The sequence below is a fragment of the Magnolia sinica genome, chromosome 19 (assembly GCF_029962835.1).
Source record: "Magnolia sinica isolate HGM2019 chromosome 19, MsV1, whole genome shotgun sequence".
NCBI classification, from domain to species: Eukaryota; Viridiplantae; Streptophyta; class Magnoliopsida; order Magnoliales; family Magnoliaceae; genus Magnolia; species Magnolia sinica.
In genome coordinates, this window is record NC_080591.1 from 12,385,465 (window position 1) to 12,409,865 (window position 24,401).

The window sequence follows — 24,401 nt, forward strand, 5'->3', positions numbered from 1 at the left end:
TCATCAACCACCTTATCCAAGCTTTAGGATGTGATTTGGGTGAGAGATTAATCTAATCTCTACACAACCCTCTTGACTCTCTCCCAAAATACTATTCCTCCTCACATCATGTGATTGTTTACACTTTACAGTAACAAGTCAATGATAACGACTACATGGACCAGAACGTTAACCAAGATTTTAGTGTGGCAATATTTCATGCATGTTCATGAAAAATACCTAAATGGATGGTCTCAATATGTATGAAAGATTATTTCATGCGTTTCAAGAATTAATTTTCAATAGGAACAAGTGAACATGAATGTGACAATGTCGCTTTAACATTCACAAGCAGCATCGAAAGAATAGGATAGTGTAACGAGAATATTTCCTTACCACCACAGAAGATAAAACCATCTATTGACTTCAAGCAATAGCATAGGCAAAGATACTTCCTGTAAAACATGCATCGAAATTATCAGGCACTTCTACAATACACAGCCGAATGTTTCACACAAAACTGGAACTCTTCAGGTAGCAGAAAAGAGTTGGATGCAGAAGAATGAGGCCAAAGTGCACTTAACATACTATTTCCAGTTCAAAAGATATCCACACTCAAGAACACATCATACCTTGACCAAGAATCAAAATCCCATTTGCAGCATAAGGAATGATATCATGAATCTTTTCACTAGTAAATATTGCTTGAATAGCTAACAAGAAAAGAAGAAAGAACAAGGATTAGATTGTGAAGAAAAAGATGAAATATGTCTAATATAAAAAGCACATCATCAGCCCATATTTGCCTATTCCACGGCCATAGGCATATAGATCTCAGCCCCTCTACACACTGCCAGTGCCAACTTGGCACATGTTTTTTATCCAAGCCATCCAACAGGAGGGCCCAACAATGGATGGGCCCTGGCCCAAAAATCAGGGTGGTCCACATATCAGGTGGACCAGAAAGTATTAAACAAAATGATGGCCAGAAGGGATTTGGCAAAATGTTGTTGCGTGTAGAGGGGCTGTCATCTACATCAATGCGTGTTCAAGAGCCTTTTCGGATAGCAATGATTGAGTAAAACAAAACATAAGCAATAGAAATTAATCGAAGGGTAAGAGATATGCCTATGACAATAGATCGATTCAAACCTTTTGAAGAACCAAAGTTCTCGAAATGCACAAAGTAATTGTAAATATAAAACATGAATCTGTTCATCTCCAAATCTCCCACTCGAACTCTATTGCGACTAGATTTTGGACTACTTTCCTAATCACACTTGACTTCTTAAGCATAAGGACTCTTTAACAACCTCTTGCCATCTCTATAACCTTCTACTAGCTTCTTGAAAACTATGAAACCCAGCTTCAAACAAAATTCACCTAATTCAAACTAATCCTAGTCTTCATGACCCATTTTCTTTTTTCCTTTTGGGATAGTTAAGCTGGGATTGAACCCAAGACGTCAATGTTGAAATACACCCTATCTACCATTAAGTTATGTGCTCTAACATCCATACTTTAATCATATGGTTAATTAAAAACCCAACTAAGCAGCACCAAATGTCAAACAAATGGGACCCACATGACGTGATCATCGCATCAACCCATCTTCTTTATTTTCTCATTACAGGAGTGGCCCACACAATTATGGGCCAACTCGGCAAGCTGGAGTGCATCATTGCTGCTGGTTCAAGCAACTCACTTTCAAACTGCCATATGAGATTCCCCATAACAATCATAATCCAACTTCTTGAAAATCCAATAATGAAATAGGACAACAGGATTTGGGTTTCCAACACAATTCAAAAGGACAACTCTAGTCACCAGTAGAATTAGAGCTTATGCAAAATGCGCAAACTGGAAGCAAACTTACAAAGACAGTGGCATGGCTTGTGTTTTATCCAAAGCCACCAGAAACAGAAGTAAATCATCATCGTCATCTAAGCATTACCTCACCTAATTGGGGTAAAAAAATCCCACTCCTCCATTTCACTCTATCAAGGACCACATCCTCGGTTAAACCACATGTCATCAAATCATTTCTTGGTTCTTCCATCCATGTCCTTTTGGGCCTTCCCCTTACCTTTCAGAGCCTTTTGCTTCAACTAACTCACCCCTAACTAGTGTAGTTCCTGCCTCCATTGCACATGGTCAAACCATGTAAGTCTATTTTCCCTCATCTTATTACCTATTGGTGATACTCCCAAGTTCCCTTGGACGTATTCATTTCTAATTCTATCCTTCCACGTCTGGTCACTCATCCATCTCAACATCCTCATTTCAACTACACATCCTATTAGCATGTTATTCCTTGACAGCCTAACACACTGTCCCATCAAGCATGGCTGGTCTTATAACTATCCTACAAAATTTCCCCTTCGGTTTGATTGGTATGCGGTGATCACATAAAACTCCAAAGCCAAATCTCTAGTTCATCCACCTAGCACTAATTTTATGAGCAACATCCTTCTCAATCTCTCTGCTCTCATGAATTATTGATACAAGATATTGAAAATGATCATTTTCAAGTGCTTCTTGGTCAGCAATCTTATCTAATTCTTCATTTCCACAACTATTGTTATGAAAATTGTGTTCCATATACTCTGTTTTAGTCTGACTGATTTAAAACCTTTAGATTAGAAACAAAAGTAAATAGATATATAATAACAATGAGGTCAGGAACAAGGAGCTTCATCAGTGGTTATTCCCTTCAATTTTTAACATGAAACATGTTCATAGTTGTAATTAACCTGTAAGCAGCATGCCTTCTTTTAAATAAAGCACGGAACACCTAATTAATCACCCAGTACAGTCAAATTGGACTCATTATTTGATGGATACCCTTTTTTCTTTATATATGAATTGGCACTCAAATTGGATACGCAAAGCAACAGTCCACAGTTCGGACCAGGTCCTGCATTGGATCCGCAACAGCAGAAACTTCATCAACCATGTGATTTTAACCATCCAACCAGTGACCCACAAATGCACAGTAGAAAAGAATATCACTGACAGTGGAACATAACTGAATGTAAAGGTCCAATTGAATGGCAGCAGTATGATTATCGAGTCCACACGATGGCTCATCCACAGTGGAGGTCGCCCAACGATCCATCCAGATCAAGATCAAGGACTAATGGCCATTAGTCAAATTCAGGTGCAGCACTACAATTTAGGAAATTGAGGCGCTGCTCACAATTAAGATTTCATCATGTATATATCTATTAAATTTACTTAATCATCATAACATGAGTATGTGAAAAACCTGAGATTTGCATTAGCTTTTCCTCTTTTTTATCACTCTCACCAACAGTAGCAGCATCCATATCAGCTACCGATGTCATGTGCACTGAATGGCATCCATCTGACAGCCACACAGTTTGTGTTCCTGCAACATGATGGAAAACAGCATTTAAAACTAAAACCAGCTCGGCAGTCTCACAGAATCACAGCAGATATGAAGACACATCTACTTGCAGATTCCGCTGCAAATGCCAAACAGATGTGACCCATACCAAAGTGGCATACAAGTGCACACTCATCAAGGAACTGCCAGTGGGCCACATGTAAGCGAAAGGTGGAGAGTTAGAAAAGGACAGACAACAGTCCACATTCAACATACATGTGTAGCCCACCTACTGAGTGGAGCCTATTTCTGAACCAGGTGCATTCACTGTGAGGCATACCTGATGAACAGAAAGGTTTTCAAACATGCATGCCACTTTGGCACGTGAAATGCTTTTGTTTGGTGCTTGCAGATGTGCAAGTAGCATTCCTTGGGAATAAAAGGTAGCATACTCGTAGAAATATCGGGAAGAACAGCTAGCATCTGCACTTTCATGGTACACTCCAAACGCCTCATGTGACAACCTTTGAAGGGTGTTGAACTGTGCTTGGTGAGTTCTGATCCAAGGAAAATATTGTTCAGGCTCAAGAGGTGAACATCACCAACCGAGTCCAGGATTAGAAACCTTTGCCGGGAAAGAGCATGGATTGAAACAGCTTTTAGAGATGCCGGTACTGCTGGCTTACTTTTTGACCTTTCGACCTCCAGGACCTTGAATGCCACGAATAATGAGCCAAGCTCACCTGAGTCCTGCCTCAGTTTCACAGTCTTATGCTTAGCTGCGAATAAAATTGTAAGGCACAATCAACGGATCTACTAGCCAATCCCATTATGCAAAGTTTCAAAGAGCTTGCTAAGGCCAAAGAATGTTCTTTTTTTTTTTTCAGAAATGTAGGTCAGTGAGGTAACATTGGATGCAAAATTGATGGAAATTTAGAAAGCAAGTAAAATAATGAAACAAAAGCAAGTATTTTCTTCTTTTTTTTAAAGAGTAATGGAAATTTATTAAAGGCCTGCTAGCCGAAGCAACACAGGAAAAGAACATACCAACAAAAGCAAGTATTTTCTTCACATAAAATGCAAAAATGCACAAACATACCATCACAATGGAAACAAGGGCATCACCTGCCAATCAGAAAAAGAGAAGGATACTCCAGTCAGCCTACATGGATGTAGGAATTACGGGTCCTGATGGACCAAGACATGTAAAGTGTACCATAACCACGGCAGATACAGGTAGTCCCATGGTATGACCTGGACCTGTTGATCTGATGGGGTTTGCCACCAATGGGAGATGGCCCAAACATATTCCAGTTGGGAAGATCCTTGCTTTTCAATCAGTGGAGTGCAGATGGACAGTTAAGAAAAATTATCATCATCATAGCTTTGTTTCAGCTATTTGGGGTTAGCATTAAGCATCCTGCTCTGCTGAATATTCTAAACAATGATTCATCCTCATGGTAGCTTGGCAAAAGTTTGATGATTGGCTGCCCAGCTAACATCAACCGTCCTTTATCCAAGCTAGGGACCAGTAGTTGCAACTGCTACTAGGTGGAATTAAGAAAAAATTAACTGTGAGGTATGCACATCCAATCTACAAGATTTTTGGGATATGAACATCGACCCTGTGGCACATATGATCAACAAACTATACTCCCAAACCATGGGCCTACCGTGTACAAAATGCCTGAATCAAGAAATTATTCACATCTTGACACATCAGGACATATACTTCCCTCACCTGGATGACTCTAGGAGCATTTTTGAACATTGAATCATTGGAAACTACCTAGATTAGTAAGGAGTCATTATCCATGTTTCTAGCCTGAGGAAGCAGGTGTGCAAAGGATAATGCACGCCACTAGAAATAGTCATTATCCATGTTTCTAACTGTGGGGTATGGTATGCACATCCAATCTGAAAGATTTCTGGGATATGCACATCACCCTGAGGCACATATGATCAATGGACTAGACTCCTAAACCATGGGCCTACGTGTACAAAATGCATGAATCAAGAAACTATTCACATCTTGACACATCAGGACATATACTTCCCTCACCTGGATGACTCTAGGAACATTCTTCAACATTGACTCATTGGAAGCTACCTAGATTAGTAAGGAGTAATTATCCATGTTTCTAGCTTGCGGAAACAGGTGTGCAAGGGATCATACACGCCACTGGAAATAGTCACCAAGGTAGAGTGAAAGGTGTTGAAAGTGAGTGATTTTCTTGTAAATGACCATAATACATTGATTTGAGGATGGGTGAAAAATAAGATTGAATTCAAGCAGAAGAGGGTGACTGTGTGAATCCATTATGCAAAAGGTGAATGAGGGTCCAATCAGAAAAAATAGATTACATTAGGGTATCCATACAAGGGTTACAAAATCAATATTACTCACCACATATAAATTTGGATGAGTGGCAAGCATAATGGAAAGAATAACCAATACAAAAACGAAATATATGCATAAAAATAGCTATTAAAATTATTATTTTTTTAAAAAGAGCTCGAAATGAGAAGTTTAAGTCATCTGCAAACAAACTAATATGGCGCTTTTATTGTAACAAAAATTCACTGAAATGAGAGTCCAAGGAATAGCACAAAAACAGAAAAGGCAAGAGAGAATTTAAAGCACCTTCGCTCAAGAATTACAAAGAAAGGTGATCCACATAACCAATGTTAATCTAACAACCCCATCTTTAGCTTAGAAGTTGACACCATAGCCAAAAAGAGCAACACAAAAAGGAGTATACAAATCCACATTTAAGTTCTGTTGTCTTATACTGGATCATCTAACCACAACTTTTACCAATTGCCTGTGCCCATCTATTTGACTGCGTTGAGGGAGTCCCCTTTATAATGGGAGGACTTGCAAGGTTCCATGACATCTGCAAAACATGAAGCATGAGCACCTACACCTTATTCGAGTTCCCTATGCCAATAGAAAACAGAAAAGCTAACCCTGATCCAAGAGACACTCCACCCCCATTAGATTTTGGACTCCGATGAGCAAGGAACTTTCTGGAGGTAGCTTCAATATGCTAAAATTTTATCCACCTTGACTTAATTGGCATGGCCATGACATCTGCTTTTGTTTAGTAGTAAGTTAGGCTTGTCTTAATGTTGAGGCGCCGACTGCCTACCATCAAGCTACGAACTTGATCCCATGGCCCTGACCTTTTTCCAATTCCTCCAAAAATCATCTTTACGTAAGAAGAATACTTCTTGCCTAACCAAGGGTAACAAGTTAAGAACCCTTATCAACAATCCAGTAATCATCTGCAGAAGAATCACCTACCCTTCAAATCATGTTGCTTTGCTACTTCCACAAAGCCCACAAAAGAGCTTACTGCATAAGCTCCAAGGCAATCAGTAAATTGCCAAAAAAGTACCACACAACCAAGCTTCCAAGGGATCCAATATGGAAGCAATCATTACCCACATCATCACTCTAAACAAATCTGGGAAGAGGCTTCACACCATGTGCATGAAAGGACAAAACAAATGATTTCTTCCGTTGAACTAACTAAAAACAAGTCTATTAGGAAACCATGTCCTCTCAAGATGATAACAAATGAGGATTTTGCAGAGAGTAGCATGCGGTAGCAACCCAAAAGGAGTCCAGACATACCAAAGTAGCCAATGGGAAGTTGAAGCAATATCAGCACTAAAGTAACTCACAGAAAGAGTGAATACATAGGATCCTTCTCAACTCCAAAAAATCCTACTGCTCCAAGTTTTACCTACTGCAATAATGTAGATCCCCACATCCAACTCCTCCAGCTCCAATGTAGTCAAAATGCAGGAAATAGCATAGGCAAACACCCAACGAGTAGAGCACAGACCATTCAATCATCAAAATTCTTATATTCCATACAAATCCAACCATCACAATTCACGAGTCTGAAGCCATAAATAGAGTTCATTCCTGTATGGATGCTATTCAGGGGTTAGATTAGTCATCATCTTTCATTCTTTATAACCTGAGCTTATAAAGTCCTAGTCAACCACCGACTAGGTGGTAAACCAACATCCACGGGCCTAGGCAAAGCTTCCCACTCCAATCAACTCGACCACTTCTTTTACAACACTCGCTCAAGCTCAGCTCCATATTAAAGACTAGGAGATATAAGTCACCAACACAAACTCAGTTGGAACTTGTAGCATTGAAATAGAACCTCAAGAATTTTCATCGAAATGGAAAAAACCAAAATCACGGATACAGATTTCACTGAAACAGTTAATAATCTCTAGCACAAATCAAGTATCAAAAGAGTTTCTTTTTTTTCCTTTTTTGGATTGATTAGTGCCAAAAGAGAACTTACTTTCAAAATGGAGTGTAATTGCCACAAGAGAGATACTATCTACAGCCACCCCAATTGATTTGCACACCCATTTTCTACTTTTGGTGATTGAAACAGTGCCCTTTTTTACTGTTTCAATCCCAACAAAACCTGGTGCATGAATCAATCAGGTGGGTGTGGATATTGATTCCTTAAAATGTACTTCACAAACTCACCTGAAACATAATCCGCCTCAGCCTTTCCTTCAGAACCATCTGACGGATCCTCCAGTACCCCTTCTAAATCACCATTGCAACAAATACCTGCATTTTTCCTATAAATTACTGAATTTCCACTAACTGCCTGGATCACCCCATTCTTCAAATTCTTCACCCGATTCTTCAACAATCCGCCGTTCAAATCCTCCTTCACTCTTCTCCTCACCAAGTCCCTCTCTTTCCTACTAAGCCGCCCTTTCACAATTGGCCTCAGCGGGAAAACCCGGACCCCGTTCTCCTGCCCCAAAAACAAGAACCCCGCCGAAGCAAAAACCGAACAAATCGGGACCGTGCATTCGATAACCCCGCACTTCATCAAATCGACACCCGTCCGGCCATCCTCCCAATCAACCAGCCTCGCGGAGAGGACCCAAATCTTTCCAGCAGAAGCGGAATAGACGACGACGACATTGATGGACCCTGCTACCTTGATCGAGAACCCATGGCTGAGATCGAGGATGGCCCCGGAAGCGCCTGATTTCCCATTGCCGTTCTTGATATTGAGCTGGGCATGGGCAAAACCCTCAGTCCTGCGGAGGATCCAAGCGCGGAGGAGGACGGAGGAGCGGTGGGGCCCAGCAGCGAGGAAGACGACACGGGCCGCGGCGGGGTCAGGGGACGGGTGGAGCCGGAGGAAGGATGCTGACGTGGAGGGAGGAGGGATGAGAATGGAAGATGGAGACGGGGAGGGAGAGGGCGGGGAGGAGAGGGAGATCGGATGGTGGAGGAGTACGGAAGAATCGGTGCACATGAGTGCTAGAGAATTGGAGGTGGGCTCGAAGAGGAGGGACGAGACCACCGAAGTTGGGTGGGCCTGCGGGAGACTGAGCTTGCAGGCGTGCGTAACCATCAGAATGGTAGTCCTGCAAACATGTTTTTTTTTCTTTTTCTTGTTCTTCGTCTTCTGCTTCTTCGACGACTGACGAAGGGATTTGGGTCTTTTCTTTCCTGCAGCGAGCGAGGCGGAGGCAAAAGATAATTTTATAATTTACGTGCGATAGATATTTTGATACGAGTCGCGCGAGGGGAGACCGAGAACTTCTTGCGACGAAAAGCTATGTGGGGCCCACCGTGATGTTTGTTAGAAATCCACCCCCGTCCATCCGTTTTTTCAGATCATGTTAGGACGTGGACCCAAAAATTAGGCACATCCAATAATCAAGTAACCCACAATAGAAAAAAGTGACTAGGAAATCTCTACCGTTGAAACACCTTTAGGTCAAACCGTGGTGTTTATATGGCATTCATATATTCATGTCGTTTAAAAGGTCATTCCTAACTAGAATGAACTAAAAATCCAAAAATACTAGCCTTATCCAAAACTTTTGTAACCCTATAATAAATATTTCAACGGTACATATTCAATTTTCATTATTCTTGTGATGTGCCATTTTTAGCTCGTATGTATGGATAAATTTCTCACAACAATTATGGTGGACCACTTAACTTTGTCGCGGGAAGTTACTGCGAAAGTCTTTCACACGTGATTCCCGTTGGAGAAGGGCTAGTGCTAGCATTTCCGGCTATGTCACTCGTTTACTAAGATGCTCTTGTTGAAAGTCGTGCTGGTCCACTTCGTCATGGGCATTGGACAATGATCTGTGCACGTGAGACTACCTTTAATATATTTTATCCATGATGTCCATCCATTTTTTCAATTTATATAAGAATATGAGTAGAGCTGTACTAAAACAAAGTTAGATTTGTTAGCTCGCTCAACTCAACTCAAAAAAGCTCGATTCCACTCAATTCAAAAATGAGTTCAAGCTGAGTCGAGTTGAATTTTTGAGCTCGAAAAAATTTTGAGCCGAGGTCGAGCTTGCTCGCGCTCAACTCAACTCATATCGAACCCCAACTCAAATCAAACCAGTTCGGTGACTCGATTATTTTGATATTGATGTTGCTCACCAAGTGTTCGGTGAAATGACTCAACGAATTTCAGCTAGAGGTGAGGAAAGTATGGATATGAAACAAATACCTTTGTATCTTGATTTTGATGTTACTTACTGAGTGTTTGATAAAATATGCATAGACTGTTGCTACTTTTTTACATACTGTGAGAAATTGAAGGTGCACTCCATATGTTTGTGAAAATATCGCACGGGCTCAATCTTGGGTCAAACTAGCCTGAGCTATTGACCAAACTGAGTCGAGTTGGCCAGTTAGGCTCAAGGACTAAGCCGAGCCGAGTTCGAGCTGAGGTCAGCTAGTGGCCGAGCCAAGTTGAGTTGTGCCAAACTTGACACGATTCAACTCATATATAGCTTTAACTATAAGTTTAAATTGAAGCATATCTATCGCTCAAGTGGACCACTTCACATTAAATAGTGAGAATTGAATTCCTATCATTGAAAAATTCCTGGGTGCTGTGGAAGTCTTGAATCAAGCTGTATTTATGTTTTCCTTTTGTTCATGTTTATGTGACATTATGGACTAGTTGAATGACAAATAAACATTATTATGAGCTTAGCAAGTTTCAAGCTTAAGCTTTAGGTAAAATGGATTGACATAATGAATAAGACAAATAATGGTAGGTCCCCACAACGTTTACCAGTACACAAATGAGATAGATTGCATACTGACATGTCAATGGTGAAGTGGCTGCTAAAGGTAATGTGGCGTGTAACATTGTGTGTGTTTTATCTTCGTGGTAGACATAAACCTAAAATTTAGTAGATCTAAATCTCAAGTGGGCCACACCATATGAAAGTAGTGGTGCCATCAAACCTGTTATTAGGTAACACAGGCTTGAATGAGGGGAAAGCACTAAATATCAACTTGACTTAAAACTTTTGTGGGGCAAATACAAATATCAACTTGATTTAAAAGTTGTGGCATAAGCAGTTTTCAATAGTAGGTGTTTAGTCATTATAGTTTCTTATGGTGTATTTCATATTATATTTGAATTTACTTTGCTTTTGGATTCATGCCCTAAAATGAGTTTGAAAAATTAATGGATGAGGTTAGATAAAATATATACATGTGATTTTGATTATGCTAGTCTCGTGGTATTGCGAAATGATATGAAAAATTATTCTTTCAAATGTATTCTTTAGTTGACTTTTTTATTAGTTTTTGAACATTTAGAGGACGAAAATATCTCTGCTTTGGAACTTGGTCCAGAGCTTCTTCTTTTTCTTTTTCTTTTTCTTTTTTTCTCTGTTGTTTTTCTTAAGATTCTTCTTTATTTTTAAACATGTCTTATAAGAAACCACCATCACCCATTTCAACTGCATTTTTTAGTGTAGGTTCATCGTTATTAACTTCTCCGACGTATGGGCATTGCCAACAATTTATAAGGCCCTACGAAAGTTTTATTTTTACTCCGATGACCACATTTCTTGGAGATAGAGGCCACTGATGCGTGAAATACATTTTAAATATTTCTTTTATTTTTTTATAGAATAATATTTTCTAAGAGATGGAAACCACTTTCGATTGTAGATAGAGAGAGATGACCGTGATTGTTATTATCGTGGGGAGAAGCGATTGTCGAAAAGGATTTAAGACATGTGAGAATTGTTGTAACTGTCATGTGGAAGATAATCAAGGAGATAAAATTTGAATTCTGTAATGTATTAACTTGGTTGAAGTGGTTGTTATATGTTAAGGGTATGAGTTATCTGTGTTAAGTGTCTAGGTTGTCATGTGTTAATAATTTAAATTTAGGTTGTCATGCGTTAAGGGTTTAGGTTATTACGTGTTAAGGGTCTAAGTTATTACGTGTTAAGGGTTTGGGTCGAAGTTGTCATATGTTAAGATTATAGGTTATCATATGTTAAAGGCTTGAGTCATGGTTGTCATGCTTCAACGGTATAGGTTGTCATGTGTTACAACCGAGTTCGAGCTTGCTCGAGCTCAACTCGACTCGTATCGAACCCCAACTCGAATCAAACCAGTTCGGTGACTCAATTATTTTGATATTGATGTTGCTCACCAAGTGTTTGATGAAATGACTCAACGAATTTCGACTGGAGACGAGGAAAGTATGGATATGAAACAAATACCTTTGTATCTTGATTTTGATGTTGCTTACTGAGTGTTTGATAAAATATGCGTAGACTGTTGCTACTTTTTTACATACTGTGAGAAATTGAAGGTGCACTCCATATGTTTGTGAAAATATCGCACAGGCTCAATCTTGGGTCAAACTAGCCTGAGCTATTGATCGAACCGAGTCAAGCTGGCCAGTCAAGCTCAAGGACCAAGCCGAGCCGAGTTTGAGTTGAGGTCAGCTAGTGGTTGAGCCAAGTCGAGTTGTGCCAAACTCGACATGATTCAACTCATGTATAGCTCTAAATATGAGTTTAAATTGAAGCATATCTATCACTCAAGTGGACTACTTCACATTAAATAGTGAGAATTGAATTCCTATCATTGAAAATTTCTTGGGTGCTATGGAAGTCTTGAATCAAGCTATATTTATGTTTTCCTTTTGTTCATGTCTATATGACATTATGGACAAGTTGAATGACAAATAAACATTACTATGAGCCCAACAAGTTTCAAGCTTAAGCTTTAGGTAAAATGGATTGACATAATGAATAAGACACATCATGGTAGGTCCCCACAACATTTACCAGTACACAAATGGGATAGATTGCATACTAACATGTCAATGGTGAAGTGGCTGCTAAAGGCAATGTGGCGTGTAACATTGTGTATGTTTTACCTTCGTGGTAGACATAAACCTAAAATTTGGTAGATCTAAATCTCAAGTGGGTCACACCATATGAAAGTAGTGGTGCCATCAAACCTGTTATTAGGTAACACAGGCTTGAATGAGGGGAAAGCACTAAATATCAACTTGACTTAAAACTTTTGTGGGGCAAGCACAAATATCAACTTGATTTAAAAGTTGTGGCATAAGCAGTTTTCAATAGTGGGTGTTTAGTCATTATAGTTTCTTATGGTGTATTTCATATTATATTTGAATTTACTTTGCTTTTGGATTCATGCCCTAAAATGAGTTTGAAAAATTAATAAATGAGGTTAGATAAAATATGTACATGTGATTTTGATTGTACTAGTCTCGTAGTATTGCGAAATGATATGGAAAATTATTCTTTCAAATGTATTCTTTAGTTGACTTTTTTATCAGTTTTTAAAAATTTAGAGGACGAAAATATACTTGCTTTGGAACTTGGTCCAGAGCTTCTTCTTTTTCTTTTTATTTTTCCTTCTTTCTTTGTTGTTTTTCTTAAGATTCTTCTTTATTTTTAAACATGTCTTATAGGAAACCAACATCACCCATTTCAACTGCATTTTTTAGTGTAGGTTCATCGTTATTAATTTCTCCGACGTATGGGCATCGCCAATAATTTATAAGGCCCTACAAAAGTTTTATTTTTACTCCGACAACCACATTTCTTGGAGATAGAGGCACTGATGCGTGAAATACATTTTAAATAGTTCTTTTATTTTTTGTAGAATAATATTTTCTTAGAAATGGACACCACTTTTGGTTGTAGATAGAGAGAGATGACCGTGATTGTTATTCTCGTGGGGAGAAGCGATTGTCGAAAGGGATTTAAGACATGTGAGAATTGTTGTAATTGTCATGTGGAAGATAATGAAGGAGATAAATTTTGAATTCTGTAATGTATTAACTTGGTTGAAGTGGTTGTTATATGTTAAGGGTATGAGTTATCTGTGTTAAGTGTTTAGGTTGTCATGTGTTAATGATTTAAATCTAGGTTGTCATGCGTTAAGGGTTTAGGTTATTACATGTTAAGGATCTAGGTTATTACTTGTTAAGGGTTTGGGTCGAAGTTGTCATATGTTAAGAGTATAGGTTATCATATGTTAAGGGCTTGAGTCATGGTTGTCATGCTTCAACGGTATAGGTTGTCATGTGTTACAAGTCAATGTTGACACACAGTAACCTAGACCCTTAACATGTGATAACCTCGACCCTTTAAATGCAATGACTACATTACCAATATCTATGGATTAAAACATTATTACACTACAGATGTAGTTCGTAGCATTTGATCCATTTTTGTAGTGAATGTAAAACGACATTAACCCTTAACACATGAGAACCTCAACACTGAAAAAGCAATGACTATGCTACCAACGACTAGGAATCGATTCCGTAGTCTTTGTTCCATTTTGATAGTGAATGCATGACAACCTCGACCCTTAACACATGACAACCTCAACCTTGAAAAAACAATGACTACGGTACCAATGACTACATACTAAAACCGTAGCTATTTTCTTTTCGGATCTAATATGTAGCCTTTGGTCCTTTAAAAAAAAAAAAATATTCTTTTTTTATGAATGCATGACAACCTCAATCCTTAACACATGATAACCTCGACTCGACAAACTCGGCCCTTAACACACAACAACATCAACCACGATAACTTCGACTCTTAATACATGACAACCTCGATCATTAACACATGGCACCATCTGTGGGGTCCTCTATTGCATATGTGTGGAATCTATTCCATCCATTAACTTCGAAATTTCATGTAATGTTATAGTTAAAAACATGATCAACATCCACTAATCACATTAACCACATCACAATAAAATAGTTTATATCGAACGAATACTATTATAAGTTATTGGGTTTTGTGTCACGTAAAAATCATATTAGCAAGAAGTTAGCATCTTCACGTATAAATAAATAACTACAAAGAAAATGAGTGGACCGGATTGAAAGTTCAAATAGACCACACCATAAAAAGCAGCAATGACGATGAACCCTATCATTGAAATCTCCATAAGGCTTACTATAATGTTTATTAACCCTCCAACCATTTCAAAAGGTTACATGGAACTGAACAAAGAGAAAAGAAAAGATAAATATCATATTGATCTAAAACTTCTATGTCACCCTAAGTTATGTTCAATCCTCCACTTTTTCTTTTTTCTTTTGTATGATGTAGTCCACTTGATCTCATGATCTCATTTTTGGGCTCAAGCCTTAAAACGATCTCACGAGATGAACGGACGGCTTGGATATAACACATATATCATGATGAGACTAACAAAACTTGGTGACGTCAACATACCACGAAGGTCATCGATGCATGCCACACCACGCAATCTGCTTCCGTCCAGCAGCAAGTCACTACTGTCAATGTCAGTATGCAATCCGCTTCCCCACAAGGAAGTGGATTAACTGTTACCCGAGTAACACGCTGGGGTGTTTCCCCCAACCTGGTGTGGCCCACTTTGATATATTTTGTATATATCCAATCCGTTCGTACATTTTTTTTTATGAATGAGATGCCAAAACTTAAGAACATCCAAATCTCAAGTGGAGCATACCACTAGAAATAATGACAAATTACAAGCTTTTTGCTGGCCACAAATATTTTGTATCAAGCTAACCTTTGTATTTCCCATAATCTATGTTTTCTTGACATTATCAACAGTTTGGATGGAAAATAAACATGACCAAAACCTTAAGACAAGCCTTTTAGAATTTAATGGTGAGGTACTCAATCCAGACTGTTTCCTGTGTTGTGGGCAACTCGAGATTTGGATCTGCTTAATTTTCGAAACCACATCCTAAAATGTGTTGCATAAACGTATTCATGGAGTGGATATACAACCTATCATAAATGTGGCCCCACGATAAGGGTAACACACTACTAACACCCGCTGAGGTGTTACACAGGTAACACTTAATCCGCTCCCTCTAGAAGCGCCCAGTTGGTGATTTTCGTTCGTTGCTCTGCCAGTGTTGCTTAATATGCGGTCACCTACATATACATATATGCCGTCACCTACATATACATATATACACATGGCATTCTTTGACTCTATTTGCACCGTCTAAATTAAAGGATCCACTTAGAATGGATCACCATCCGAATACCATAGTAATTAAATAAATCTAACTTAGCTGAATACTGGCCATTGGATATTTATCATTTCCACCTTTTGTTAATTGTCCACTAATCAGGCAGCTTGGCAGTCGAATAAGTAAGATTTTTGTCTTATTGTTCATCCAAGTTGCGGCCAACATTCGAGGACGCGGATTTCCTGCTAAAGCTTTTCCCAGGAAGCTTAGTAGGGCCCACCGTGATGTTTGTCAGGAATTCACTCCGTCCATTTTGGTAGCTCATTTTAGGGGATTATACTAAAAGTAAGCAGGATCCAAGACTCAAGTGGGCTGTAGTAAAGGAAAAGGTAGTTAGGGAAATTCCTACCGTTGGAGGTTTCAACAATGATGTTTACATGTCATCCATACTGTAATAACGTCATCCCTACTGGTATGAACTGAAAACACAAATATTAGCATGATTTAAAACTTCTGTGACCCCACGAATATTTTAACTGTGAATGTGATAATAATGTTTTCGGCCCACTTGAGCATTGGATACAGTTCAATTTTGGCCTCATGTCTTAAAATGAACTTAAAAAACGAATGGACGGAAAGGATTTCTCACAAACATCACAGTGGGTCTCACCTGCGTTCCCAGTGCATGAACTTCCGAAAGCCTTTTCGCAGGAAATCCGCGTCCCACATTCAAGTGGTTTAATTTGAGTCGTTGGCATGCCACGTCAACAGGCTCTTAATGAATGTGTATCAAGCATCGCATTCTTCTAGAGTATCATAGTTTTACTACTTCCCTCTTCCAAGTATGGCCCACCTGGCATGTACTAGAGCCGTTTACTCTGCCTTTTACTGCACACATGTGGCACTTTGGGTTCCTTAGAGTAGAGCAGATGATGTCCATTGTAGGGCATGACATGCCCCTGACATCGGGCAGGTTAGCTCGTTGTTTTCGGCACTAGATGTGTGGGTGTGCCAGAATTGAGTGAAATCTTTTGCTTGTTCAGCCACTCGCTCAACGTGTAAAATCAGATCAGCTAATATTCAGAGGGTAGATTTCGTCCTCGATGGGTTGCACCTGTGCCTTCCATATAAAAGGACTTTTCAATAAAGATAAATAAAAATAAAGAATAAATTTTTATTGTTGCGAAGATCAGCTGTAAAATAACCTTCTAATTGAGTAACTGAATCCAGAGCATGAGCATAGATTCAAATTGAAGCTAAATATTACTAGCTACTTGGTAAATTCTATAGATTATACCACGAAATGTAAACAACATGTTAAAAAGTAAAGATTACACTAAAAAATATAATTTGTTTGACATGATAAGTAAATAATTACATTACGAAATTTAATTTGATTAATAATTCAAAAGCTAATTGAAAAGATATATTTGATTTGTTTGGGTTAGTATGAGATGATTTAATTATTATATTCTATTCTATTTATAGTTTTAATTTACCCATCTATATTCTACTTGTCGGTTATCATAATTGTTTGCCACCGCTTTGAGCTTATCCTTTTCCGTTGTCACTTATTCCATAACCATTTTGACATGATTGCTTCTTCATCGGCCGCTCAAGCAATACATGACACTATCTGATATGCTGCAACTGTAATTATCGAGAATTCTTCTCCGTAAATGTCTGCATATCTTCAAATACACCATGTGAATTCGTTGTATAGATCACACGTAATTATCCATTATTGGTTTTTGCAGGAAACAACGATAATGGTGGATGGACAAGCTTACTAGTCGCACAGGATAAATACTCTCAGGAAAAAAGGAAGCCAACGGTCTATAATCACTTAGTTATTTAAGGCCACATATTAAGTGGATCAACCCTATTTCCAGGGCCACGACATGTTTGCCGAAACGCCACCTGATGAACGGCATTTATCTTGGAAACGTGTGCCACGTGTGCTGAAGATCGCCTCACGAATCTAGCTTCGTGTGAATCGCCTCAGATTTCTTAAAATGCTAGCGAGACTCTCGCGGGGAGAGACTAAAGAGTTGAATCTAGGTACACATGCCAACTCGTTGCACGTGGAAGATGCCTAAGTCAGTGATTATGGGAGGCCACCATTAAGATTCCCTCGACATGGATTGCGTCCTACTCTGCTCGTCTCCAGCTAGGAACAAGCAGCAGGTTTGAGTCGCCATCGTGATGTATGTATCTTATCCACACCATTCATCCATTTTTTTCTCATCATTTTGGTGTATAAGCCCAACAATTAAGCAGATCCAAGGCTCAAGTGGACTACACAAGTGAGATTTAAACTCTCACCGTTGAAAACTTCTTGGAGGTCACAGAAGTTTTGGATGGAGCTGATATTTATGTTTTCTCTTAATCCAGGTCTATGTAACTTTATGAATAGGTTGGATGGAAAATAAACATCACGGTGGGCTCTAGAAAAGTTTCAACGGTGAGAATCATTATCATCGCTGCTTCCTGTGGTGTGGTCCACTCGAGCCTTAGATCTTCCTTGTTTTTGGGCATATCCTCTAAAATGATATGAAAAAAAATAGATGGACTGTGTGGATTAGACCCATACATCATGGTGGCTAAGTTGCTGCCTGTTCCCAGTTGGAGACTGGCAGGGTAGGATGCAATCCGCATCTGATTCCCTCCCCCATAAATCAGGCAGATTCACACTCATGTCAAAGGAAGGATGATGAAAAAAGAGAATCAGCAGGACGCGGTTGGCGATGATGTCAGCACCAGCCAGATTTTTGGTGTCCAAGCTCCGTGGGCCCCACCATAATGTATGTATTTTATCTACACCGTCCATCTACATGTCTAGCTCATTTTAGGGCATGAGCTCGAAAATTAGAAAGATTCAAAGCTCAACTGGACCACACCAAAGGAACAAAAGTGAAATTTAATGCTTACGGTTGATAACTTGGTGGGGGCCACATAAGTTTTAGAAGAAGCTGATATTAATATTTTCTTTACATAAGTTTTAGATGAAGTTGATGTTAATGTTTTCTTTCATTCATATACGTGTGATCTTATGAACAGGATAGATGACAAATAAACATGACTGTGGGCACCAAGAAGGTTTTAATGGTGGATATCATTCTCCCCACTATTTCGTGCAGTGGGGTCACTTGGAACTTTCGACCTACCTCAGTTTTAAAACCCATACCAACAACATCTTGTGGGCACAAATAAATTATTTCCTTTGGTACAGCCCAACCAAACTTTTTATTAGCCAGATATTTTGTACGCACCCTGACGCAGAGAAGGACGTGAGGTCGAGCACCATCTTCCTCAAGAGGATAACTATTCTGAATCCACGGAACTTCTCTGGACTCCTCACAGAGACTTCTCGAATCAACGAGGAAAGAAAACAGAAAATAAAAATAAATTCTAATAAATTCGAAATTGATTAATGAATCATTGATAATCATCTAATGCGTCTCCTTACACCATTAATAAAGAAAAAATAAACTAAAATTCGTAATTACCAAAAATGGCAAAATTCCAACTCTAATAAAAATCCCAATTCTAATAAAACTCTTCTAATGCCTAATTTCTAAAAAGAAAAATTCCAAATAAACTTTCTTTAGAAGAGTCCTTGTATAATTAAAAGTTATTTCTAAAAGGGAAGAAAATCTAAAACTCTAAAAATAAAAAAATAAAAAATTGAAATTACTAAAAATAGTAAAATATTCCTAAAAATTCATTTTTGAGCTGAAGGCGCGCATTTTCTGAGGAAACGGACAGATGTGACCCACATAGTGGGTCGGTTCACCTCAGATGGCCCGCTTTAGTTAAGATTGATAGGTTGTGCGCCCTGTAACGATACCCAGATAAAAAGTTATGGTCAATTTACGATCCATCTTCTTTTGGCCCAACCATGCTAGGAACGTATCTGTGACACATTTTACATTAGACCCCTCCACTTGAAAAAAACTCATCCTCGAGTTTCTCAAGAGACTTGGCACATGAGTCTAAGATAACTTCTGACGTCGATGTTCATTAACCCTTTTTTTGTACTTGCTATTAAGCTCTTGAGTTGACACAATACATGTACTCATGCTTTTCTTGACTTGACTAATATTGATCAGTTCCTTCACATCTGCCTTTAAGATCTCATATTCTTTCTGATAATGGGGGCAATTAGGCGGACTTGCCCCGAAGACGAGATCAACTTAATTTTGTATATCTCGTATGTGAGGTAATTTATTAGGGAGTTCATCGAGCACAACCCCCTTAAACTCCTGTGATACTGGTTCCAAATCCTCTAGAATATTCACAGGCTCCACATATTTTTTCTTTTCAACTAATGGATATATATTTCATGTTTCCTCATATTGTTTAACAAAGGCTTGTTTAGTTATGAGATATTGTCCCTCCACTTTAGAAGTCTTGGGTTGGTTCTCCATTCCTATAAAGGCCACATATTTGTCACTGATGAATCTTGTGGCCTGTCGTGATTCTGTTTCGATGAGGTCGTTTCTCGCAGACCAATAATAGGATTTTTTTTGCATAACCTTTTACTGATCGACTATCCTTATAATAATTTTGGTTTTATTGGAATAATACCTGATTATAATCTCGGGGGAGGAATTGCATGTACAATAACTACTTCATCTGCGGCCACATGCAAATTGGTGCTTTCATCTGTCTCGTACGCTCGAGTTAAAGTTATTCCCACGAAGTTGAAACTCCGCCTTTTAATTTGTAGGCCACAAGCTTAACCTTCTTTGCTTCAGGGATTTTCATATATTCAAAGAATTGCTCAACTTCAAAAAGGCAATTAAGAAAATCTTTAATGTGAAGTTGGCCATTGAACTTAGGAAGATCGACCCTCATCTTGAATTCTCGATCCATCCAATCACTGCCTCGTATAGGATATTGTGGAATCATGTTATTGAATTACACCTACTCAGGAGTGATCCTGTGGTTCACTGTTCACACCATTTTGCGATCAGAGTGATTACGAGTGTCAACAATTGTTGGTGGCAGATCACCACCAGGAACACGGAGTTGCCCTAAGGCCTCTGCTATGCGATCTTCCATGCGGTCGATGGAAGCCTGCAGCCCTTGCATAGCTTGACGATTCTCTTGTTGCGCTGCTTCGAAAGCTGCCGCCATTAAAGGTAAATTCCCTAGAGCACCACCCAGGGGATTGTTGCCCTACCCGTCGTTAAAAGCCATTGATCCGAGGAGAAACCTCGCTTTGATACCAAATTGACGCAGGGAAGGACGTGAGGTCGAGCACCATCTTCCTCAAGAGGATAACTATTCCGAATCCACGGAACTTCTCTGGACTCCTCACAGAGACTTCTCGAATCCACGAGGAAAGAAAACAGAAAATAGAAATAAATTCTAATAAATTCGAAATTGATTAACGAATCATTGATAATCGTCTAATGCGTCTCCTTACACCATTAATAAAGAAAAAATAAATTAAAATTCGTAATTACCAAAAATGGCAAAATTCTAACTCTAATAAAAAACCTAATTCTAATAAAACTCTTCTAATGCCTAATTTCTAAAAATAAAAATTCTAAATAAACTCTCTATAAGAGTCCTAGTATGATTAAAAGTTATTTCTAAAAGGGAAGAAAATCTAAAACTCTAAAAATAAAAAATAAAAAATAAAAAATCGGAATTATTAAAAATAGTAAAATTTTCCTAAAAATTCGTTTTTGAACGGAAAGCGCACGTTTTCTGACAAAACAGACAGATGCGACCCACTTTGTGGGTTAGTTCACCTCGGATGGCCCGTTTTAGTAAAGATTGATAGGTTGTGCGCCCCATAACGATACCCGGATCAAAAGTTATAATCAATTGACGGTCCATCTTCTTTTGGCCCAACCATGCTAGGAACGTATCTGTGACACGTTCTACATCACACCCTTGCACATACACACCCAATGAACGGATGGATTTCACGTATACATCATTAATGGATCATCTTGAGTGTTTTATGTGCTAGTAAAATAGAAAGGAAGTGGATTGCAACATACCACCTATGTTGGGACTTACTATGATGTATGTGTATATTTGCATCATTCATCCATTTTACAATATTATTTTAGGGCATGTGCCTATAATTGAATAAGATCAAAAGCTTAAGTGAACCACGTCATCGAAAGTAGTGAGTATTGAACACTTATCATTGAAAACTTCTTGGGGCCATAAAAGTTTTGGATCAAGCCAATATTTGTGTTTTCCCGTCATTAAGTTGTGTTTTATATCCGCATCATTTATCTATTTTACAAGATTATTTTAGGGCATGTGCCTAAATTTGAGTAAGATCCAAAGCTTAAGTGAACCACATCACAAAAAGTAGTGAGTATTGAACACTTCTCATTATCATTGAAAACTTCTTGAGGCCATAGAAGAAGTTTTGGATCAAGCTGATATTTTTGTTTTTCCGTCATTAAGTTCTTAGATCTTATGAACAAGTTGGATGACAAATAAATATCATGATGAGCCCTAAGAAGGTTTCAATGGTAGGCATCATTGTCTCCACTATTGTTTGCGGTGTGTTCCACTTGAGCTTTGGATATGTGTTATTTTTTAGCCCATGCCCTAAAGTGATCCTGCAAAATGGATGGACAGCGTGGATATAACACATACATCATGGTGTGGCCCACATAACTTAGTGATGTCGACACACAACATTTACACACCATGAATATGCTTCCAGTAAAACATGTGTTGTTGTGTGTAGCCGCCACACATTAGGTGCGAAATCAACCTTAGAATAATCAAACATGTGAATAGAGAAACGAAAATCGAGCAATCACATAAAAACATAGAGATTTTACGTGAAAAAAATCCTTGAATAAAAAAAAAAAAAAAAAAACAATGACACTAAGCAATAAACGAATTACTATAATTGTAAAGTTACAAGAGACGAAATAACTTAAAGATAAGGAAACCCTAGCTTTTCCCTTATAAAACCCTAGGATCATGTAGGCTCTCTTTACAATACTCTAGTCGTGTATAGAAGCCCCCTTATACACTTCTGTACAATATTAAAAAATAAAACCTATACTTTCTAAAATTTATGCATTTCATTTAGTTAACCCCATATGACTTTCGATCAACTAAAAACATCATAGAGACTCTCGATCGACCGGAATTAAACCTCAGTCGACCGAAATCAAACATCGGTCAACTAGGAACATCACAGGGAGTTTCGGTCAACCGAATTCCACTAGACCTAGATTAAAGGCACTTTTCAATGATCTCTAGTATATACCTTACTATGTTATGCTTCATGATCCCCCGTTCTTATAAAACAGATTAAATTCCCTCAAAGTACTCTCTGTAGAACTTTCACATTTCGCCTTGACTATTTTTTAACCTTGCATGATTTGAAGGTGACAAACATATTAAATTTATATTTTAAACAATAAACCAACATCTTTATGGTGAAGTCGTCAATGAATGTAACAAAAAATGACAACCCTCCTTAAAAAAAACAACGAGCGATAGCCCCAACACATCAGAATATACATAGTCAAGCTGTCCTTTACTAAGATGTTTCCTGATTTTAAATGATAATCTTGATTGTTTACTGTATATGTAATGCTCACATACATCAATAAAAAAAAGTAAGAATTAAACCATGATCGAGTAGTGCCTTTACACTGCGCTCGCTCATGTGGCCTAGGCGCACGTGCTACACAAGTGCTAACATAGATTCAGCTATAAACGCTATAACTCCACCCGAGACAGTGCTCTCAATCATCCTATAAAGATTTGCGCTTCTTTGTGCCTTTATTACGGTGAGCGCCATCTTTAAAACTTTCAAGACACCATTATAACCTGAGAAATTGCACCCGAGTGCATTAAGAGCTCCACAAATATTAGATTTTTCTTCAAATCAGGAATGTTCCTCACATCTATTAGAGTGTGCTCCACCCCATCGAACATTAGTATACGAATTGAACCAATTTCAATCATCTTATAGGCGTTATCGTTGCCCATAAGAATCATGCCACCATCATACTCGTTATATGAGGTATACTAACTCCGATGAGGACACATATCATATGATGCCTCCGTGTTCAGAATTCACTTGTTATACAAGTATCCAACCTTAAACATAGACAATACGTTGCAGCCACTCATCTCCTCGAAGGATTACACTGAATTGACCTCCTTCGGCGAATCGCCTGTTTTCTCATCCTTCTGGGTCATGGGACTTGTGCAGTTATTCTTCATATATCATGTCCTACCGAATTTCAACACTTCAACTTCCCTTTGCCCTTCGACTTGAACATCAATTGTGACTTACCCTTCTCTTGTTTAAACGATCTTCCCATTGCAACCAGTGCCCCTAAAGAAGTACATTCCCCAACATTGCTATTTCTTTCTTGTTTTGATTGAAGGGCAGAGATAATGGTATTGAGGTCTAAGGTATCCCTACTATGGCACAAAGTATCCACCAGATTCTCGTAGGAATCGGAAAGGTACATCAACAACATTAGAGCTTTGTCTTCCTCGTCAATCTTCACATCCACACTAGTCAGTTTGCAAACGGGTTTTTGAAGGCAATAATATATTCAGAGAAATCCGACCCTTCCACCATCTTCATAGTATAAATTGTCTCTTCAGATTTAGGTGATTGAAGAGTGGCTTCGTTATGTAGAGGCTCTTCAACCTCACCCATAAGCCTATAGTAATCGTCTCATAAATAACATTATAAAGGACATTATCGGCCAAGCATA

At 38.6% G+C, this 24,401-nt stretch overlaps 1 protein-coding gene across 9 annotated transcripts in view; it reads right to left on the minus strand.

Moving 5' to 3' along the window:
* The window catches only part of LOC131234761 (uncharacterized), a 32,197-nt gene extending 23,277 nt beyond the window's left edge, over window positions 1-8,920 (minus strand). For 2 of the 9 annotated variants that reach the window (XM_058231700.1, XM_058231701.1), the window contains exons 1-5: window positions 7,857-8,899; window positions 3,781-4,107; window positions 3,248-3,370; window positions 612-692; window positions 376-434 (exon numbers count right to left, since the gene is read on the minus strand). In XM_058231700.1, the coding sequence (XP_058087683.1) occupies window positions 406-434; window positions 612-692; window positions 3,248-3,370; window positions 3,781-4,107; window positions 7,857-8,748 (1,452 nt within the window). In that variant the 5' untranslated portion in view covers window positions 8,749-8,899 and the 3' untranslated portion in view covers window positions 376-405. Of the gene's footprint in view, window positions 1-375; window positions 435-611; window positions 693-3,247; window positions 3,371-3,668; window positions 4,108-7,856 lie in introns of those variants that run through there. The other 7 variants (XM_058231707.1, XM_058231708.1, XM_058231703.1 and 4 more) reach the window with 7 other exon arrangements.
* Between the last annotated feature and the right edge of the window lie 15,481 nt (window positions 8,921-24,401).